At 32.5% G+C, this 6858-nt stretch overlaps 1 protein-coding gene across 1 annotated transcript in view; it reads left to right on the forward strand.

The window, feature by feature from the left end:
• LOC137642213 (multiple inositol polyphosphate phosphatase 1-like) overlaps positions 1-5923 on the forward strand; it is a 34920-nt gene extending 28997 nt beyond the window's left edge. The window contains exons 11-12 of the mRNA XM_068374747.1: positions 5208-5371; positions 5607-5923. Coding sequence (XP_068230848.1) covers positions 5208-5371; positions 5607-5692 — 250 coding nt within the window. The 3' untranslated portion in view covers positions 5693-5923. The remainder of the gene's footprint in view (positions 1-5207; positions 5372-5606) is intronic.
• The last annotated feature ends 935 nt before the right edge of the window (positions 5924-6858 follow it).

A 6858-nucleotide genomic window follows, 5' to 3' on the forward strand; every position in this document is an offset into this window, starting at 1 on the left:
TTCAGTAAACTCCTACCATAACACATAGAAATATGGTAGGTCGGCCATAAATTATGTTGGGATATTAAAGGGAAGGTAGTGTGCTGAAATATCACACTAATCCAACGATTCGTTTAGAAGATATTTGCGTTGAACGTCGCTTGGCCCCATATGACATGATTAGTAAATGCCACTCATTTATAATTTCGGTGCCATTCTCATTTAACGATTTGCTTGTCAGAAACATATCCGGGGACTGGCACTTCAATTGCTCCAAAAGATCAGTATACTGAGAAAAGACTATATTCTTTATGACCCGTTTATATCGCCAAAATGTTTTATTTCTTTTAGTACGCCATGTTTTGAATAGCCTATGATTCCCCTGTCTGGTCCTTAGCACAAACTCTTAACCCTTATCCTTTAACTGAATTGTCAATGTTTGACACGTGTCCGTTGTTCAATTAGCTAATTGTACATGCTGTATGCGATTTTTCTTATTTTATTGCAATCCCTTACATTCAGACCTTCCGACTAACAGAGTTGACTACGTCAGATGGCATTTCGTATTGCCTTTTACATAAAACTTTTTTTTTTTTTTTTTTGAGAAAACGTTCCATTCTAAAATACCGCTGAACATAGAATTCACAATATAGCAAAATTACAGCGGCTTTATATGTGGACACAGTAACATCAGCATTTTTTATGGAGCAACATGCGATTATTTTCGAATAGACGAATGTTTAAACAGAGAGAGAGAGAGAGAGAGAGAGAGAGAGAGAGAGAGAGAGAGAGAGAGAGAGAGAGAGAGAGAGAGAGAGAGAGGCGGGTAGTTAGGAGGAAAGGCATATGGATTCATGAGAAAGAAAAAAAGAACGAGTATCGTTAAATGCCTGCAGTGTATTGGACAATATCAGATGACGAATGTTGTGTGACCATTTACATGGAGACTAATAAATTTCATGACAGGTCGCATATTTTGTCTCCTCTTTTCCATAGCTGTATTGCACTCTGCATTCATCCATCATTAATTCCTTTTGTGCATTTGTACACTCTATCGTATGTATTTCCTCTCTATCATTATATATATATATATATATATATATATATATATATATATATATATATATATATATATATATATGTATATATATATGTATATAAATATGTATATATATACATATATATATATATATATATGTATATATATATATATATATATATATATATATATATATATATGCGTGTGTGTGTGTTTGTATTACACACACACACACACACACACATATATATATATATATATATATATATATATATATATATATATACTGTATAAGTAACTTTGATTTCACCTACTCAACCTTGTTCCATATATATGCTTTTGTCAAATTTTCTAAATGGCCATTTAACACACATCTTGTGATTATGATATTACTAAGATGTTTTATGATGTCATACCACGTCAGTAGTGGCATTAATATCATATCTACATTGTCCTGGAACTTTCTTAGCCTGGAACAATCATACTGATTTGCAATTACTTTGTTGTCTTAGGGAAAATTTCCAATGATTGGGAGATTTAGTCTCCTTTTAGATAGTTTTGAAGTTGACGCATTGGAATGTTCTTAAGTACATTTATCACCATAGGTAACTTACAAATAAAACTTATTATCCTTTCCTTTTCACTTTGGTGTTACTTGTATCTTCTATCATAGAATTAATACAATTTTATACAGTTTAACAAATCTCCATCCAATACTTAACTAGGTATAGTATTTTCACAACTCACTTTCTTGCTGAAGAACTATTTCCTCTTTAACAGTCTTTGAATGTCTCATCTCATGATAACTAGCTTTACCGACCATACACAGTTACAATTGATGGTTATATACTATCTTAAGATCAATAATGTATAATTTTCTGAGAAGGCACTTGATTGAATCTCTGGTATTTTCAATTATTTAAACAAAATCTTATAGTGTTCTTATAGCTTTAATATTGATTTAAACAACCCCGTTTCAAAGGAAACTAACTTTTTTTTTTTACATTGAACTGTTTTTTTTTTTTTTGTTCTATTAAGGACACTACTAAACTTATTCTAAACATTCATTACCTTCAATATCAATGGGGGTGTGATTGTATATCTGTATCAAATAAAGGCAACAGCAAGTGTATAACAGATTTTATTCATGGCCCCCTGGATTTTGAAATTTTCCTCTTTGTCAGACAAGCTGACCTGTGGTTCGTCTGTAGTTGAGCATAAGTTTTGTGCTATTAATTTCAAGTCTGAAATATGTCGATGGTTTTTAGCTATAGCCTAGAAAAAATTTTCATCCCTTACGACACCAAAAGGATCTTTATCACAGCAATCTTCTTTCCTCGTATACTCTGGTAGAGCAAAATAAGGTTTCCTAGAAAATATACAAAAGACAAATAGGCTACGAAAGATTTGCGATCTAATCATGTCTGAACATTGCTAAGAATGAATTCCAACCACTACATATTTACTTTGCATCATTATTTTAGATATTAAATCATCTTAGAGAATCTTAGAAATACTCAAAGGTCAGAATTTAACAGATGACATGGATCCACCATCTTCCGTCGTACATGTAGTTGTTTCATGAGTTATCATACATCAACAATATCAATTAGAGCCTCTTAAAGGTTTAAAGGCCACTCATGAATGGCAGAGGCAAGGGAGTGACATTGCCCTATCGAGCAGGACAGTGCACTAGAGGCTGACCATACATATGATCAACACCCAAGCCCCCTCTCCACCCAAACTAGGACCAAGGAGGACCAGGCAATGGTTGCTGATGACTCAGCAGATAGACCTATAGGCTCCACCAAACCCCCATCCTTAGCTCATAAGAATGGTAAGGTTGCAGCGACCAAAGTAACAAACGAGTTTGAGAGGGACTCGAACCCCAGTCTGGCGTTCACCAGTCGGGACGTTACCACATCGGCCACCGAAGTTGAAATGATGTATGATCATCAAGTCGAATAGGATGGTTGATACTTCAAGTTTTTAAAGGAAAATTGTCCCTACTTCTTCAGAAAGAATTTGCTATATCAAGTATGTTATTTATCTATATTTATGACTTGGATACCCAATTACATAAATTTCTTTCGTAATTTATCAGAAATCTTATACTTTAGCAGATTTTCATTAGAGGTCCATTGATTTTAAATCCATATTTTTAAAAATCTCTTACCACATAAAAAACACTTTGTCATTTACTAATATACTTATTCAGATTACAATTCTTGCTTTCATTCATACTAACTCCCTCGTTCACTCCCAAGACGAAGTCTTTGCCCACGTCTCCATGCATACTTTTCATATATTAACTTCCATTAACACTCCCCTTTTCTCGCAAATGTTTTACATAGTGGTTGACATATTCTGTGACTTCCCTCCTCTTTCATCCTACAATCTCCCAATGAAATTACTTCTGTAATACCTGCATTAAGCAACTGCTTCTATTTTTTTTCCGCCATGTTAATATTCATCGCTCCATCTGTCTGGTTTCAATTTGCCCTTACAATTCTATTGTTTCACAGATTCATTTTAAAATGCCCCTTCATAAAAATAACATCAACCTTTCATATAATTGCTGTAGCTTTCCTTTACCATCCCTGATCGACACAATTAGTATTTCCATTTAGTTATTGTTTTATTAGATATCAAACCTCACTTTTACACTAAACCATGGAATTTCCCATGTACATATTCTAAAGTATACCCTGTGTTATCACAAAATCCTTTAATAACACTGTAGAGAGTAACTCTACACCATACTTCCTCAACTCTTACCACATTACAGCCTTATCAGTTCTACCGCAATTTTTTACTTGATTCGTGCACGACACATTTTTTCCTTTGCTCCGAGACTCTTCCTACAACTAGTATATGATAAAAACTTGATTTAAAGTACCCCCTCTCTCTCTCTCTCTCTCTCTCTCTCTCTCTCTCTCTCTCTCTCTCTCTCTCTCTCTCTCTCTATTTACAATCATACCACGCTTCCGCTATTATTTGAAGCATACGTAGCTACATATCTGATTGCTCTCCTTTTATTCGTTCTGCAATTGAGTGAATCATCCATTGGTCTGCTCATTCAGTGGCTGGTGGTTCAAATTTCCAAAGAGAAACTTGGGTTAAGCATCTAAATTCCACGACAAATTGCCTGTTGAAAATTTGTACATCACTTCAGACCATTGGAGAGAAAGATTAAAGGACTCCACTCAATACTGGAGGGCTGTGAAGGGGATACAGATATCCTCGTAATAGTTCCAGGAATTTGCAATCGCATATATGGTTTCTATTCTCTTACAATCCCTGTGGTTGAATGGATGATAAATTTGCCTGCTACTCTAGGGATCAGCAGTTTAAATTCCTAAGAGGGTTGTTATTAGCACCTATCTTCAATCAATACTTTCTGTATATTATATATACATATATATATATATATACACACATATATATATATGTATATATATATACACACATATATATATGTATATATACATATATACATATATGTATATAATATATATATATATATGTGTGTGTGTATATATATATATATATATATATATATATATATATATATATATATATATACATATATATATATATATATATATATATATATATATATATATATATATTATATATATACATATATATATATATATATATATATATATATATGTATATATATATATATATATATATATATATATATATATATATATATATATATATATAATACTTTTATGTCCGTTATCGAACCACACAATTTAGTATTTACTGTAATGAGTAATATATGAGCCCTGCTTAATAACATTGTCCAAAATTATCTAGATAGTAGATAATATATTAATCTCCTTAAAAATCGTGACAGAGATTCTCAAATCTTCAATTTCTTTTGCGAATGGTTAGATATTTTTAAATAGCTTACTCTGGAGTTATGATGTGTAAATAATACAATTTTTAATTTCTATTATAAAAAGGTAATGTACTTTACTCACGCCAAAAAGACTGGGTAAAATAATAAAGCAAAACGGGTTGTTTATTTCCCATTTTAAGATGACCTATGCAAAGTCTCAATATTTGATCTGCTTGCATATTCGCCTAATACATATGATACTTTCTTTTGTCACACGGTATACATACTGCTTATCAATATACAATATTTTTCTCCTTTATTGATTTTCTTAAACAGAGGTTGGTGGGTCAGCACTTTGCTAAACGAGGAAGCAGTGAAGTTACCAGGATGTCTTAGTAAAGAAGGATGCTCTTGGCAGGATTTTTACACCTTCTATGGTCAATATGAATTTTGTGACTTCGATGCCATTTGCGAAAATGGCAAAGACTCTCCTCAAGGTCGTAAGTAACATTGCTCTCCTCATGGTCAAAGCATTTCTTATTGAAAAAGTGTTCAGTAATTTCAAATCCTAGGAGATTTGTGTGTAGCCTACTCAAAAGTGTTACAGAAAGTGTAGTCTTTTCTGAAAATTGTTTGATAGTATATCTTTGCTAAAATTATCTATATGTACACACAAATCTGACAGACTGTTTAAGAATGCTGAATAATTGCATAGTATGTTCTTTATTTTTACAGCCAATGAGATGTCTTACTTTTGGGATTTAATTGCTAAGGAAATAAGGCAATTTTGGGAAGACTTCTGGTTCAGCTTGGATCACTGACATGGGTAAAAGAAATCTGATTTCTTTGACACAAGGAATCCAGTTGGATGCACACATATGTTGTGATTTTTATATCAGATCTTCACATTTTGTCTGACAGCAGGATTATTCAAAAGGGAACCTTAGATCCAATTTTGATTAAAAAGGTCAAGATTTATAGCACCTTATGCAATTATACTGTGCTCGTGAGATTTCAAATTAAATACTAACGAAACAGACTTTTAATATTCCTTATACTATTTCATGATGACAGCGAGATGCTATTAATATGATTTTAGATTATATGTTCCTATTTTTACTGCCTACTTGGAAAGGTCCAAACAACTTGTGGTTTAACGGAAACTGTGTAATTCATAGACACCAATCTGGAGAAATTTGAAAAAAAAAAATACGTATATGTTTACCGATAATTACATTAATAACTATGTTCCCATTTCTAATAACTTTTCATACTGGTTAATGCTTATCATTGGCCTAACAACAATTTCTTTATTAAAATTCAAACACGGAAATTAAAGCCAAAGTTTGAGTGAATTCCATTATCTCTTCAGCTTTTAAGGAAGACAAAATGAAGAGTTCAATTCAAGAGCACAAAGCATGAAGATCCTTGACAGGAATTCATGGTCAGCACCAGTCATTACTTGGCTGACACACTAAGTAAGCCTTACTGTGAATAACCCTTCTCACCTGACGCTGTAAGTGATACCTATTTGAAGAAGTGTAGCTTTGTGTATATCATTCAACACCTTCTTTTAATAACGTTATTATACTGTTTAACTGTGATATCACCGATTTTCAACTATGAGTTGCATTACTGTTCCAAGTTTGTGGAAACTCTTAAGACGTTAAAATCCAAAATTATGAATGCACTAGAGCATTAACTTCTAAATGCCCTACGATTATAAGGAGTGAAGTAACACTTTTCATCCAAGTTTGTTTTATAGACAGTATCCTGCTGGAGTAAAGTATCAATGCAAAACAGAAGCCCATCCTAAATAAGGTCATCAGTGAGATGCACACCAGACTGCTGTGTACTTTATCATACAGTTTTAAAGCATTAATTTTCAAGAAATGTTTCCAATTACTGTATTAGTAGCCTTCATTTTAAAGAAATGTTTCCAGTTATTAGTAGCCTTCATTTTCAAGAAATGTTTCCAGTTATTTTC

Source organism: Palaemon carinicauda, chromosome 6, assembly GCF_036898095.1.
Source record: "Palaemon carinicauda isolate YSFRI2023 chromosome 6, ASM3689809v2, whole genome shotgun sequence".
NCBI lineage: Eukaryota > Metazoa > Arthropoda > Malacostraca > Decapoda > Palaemonidae > Palaemon > Palaemon carinicauda.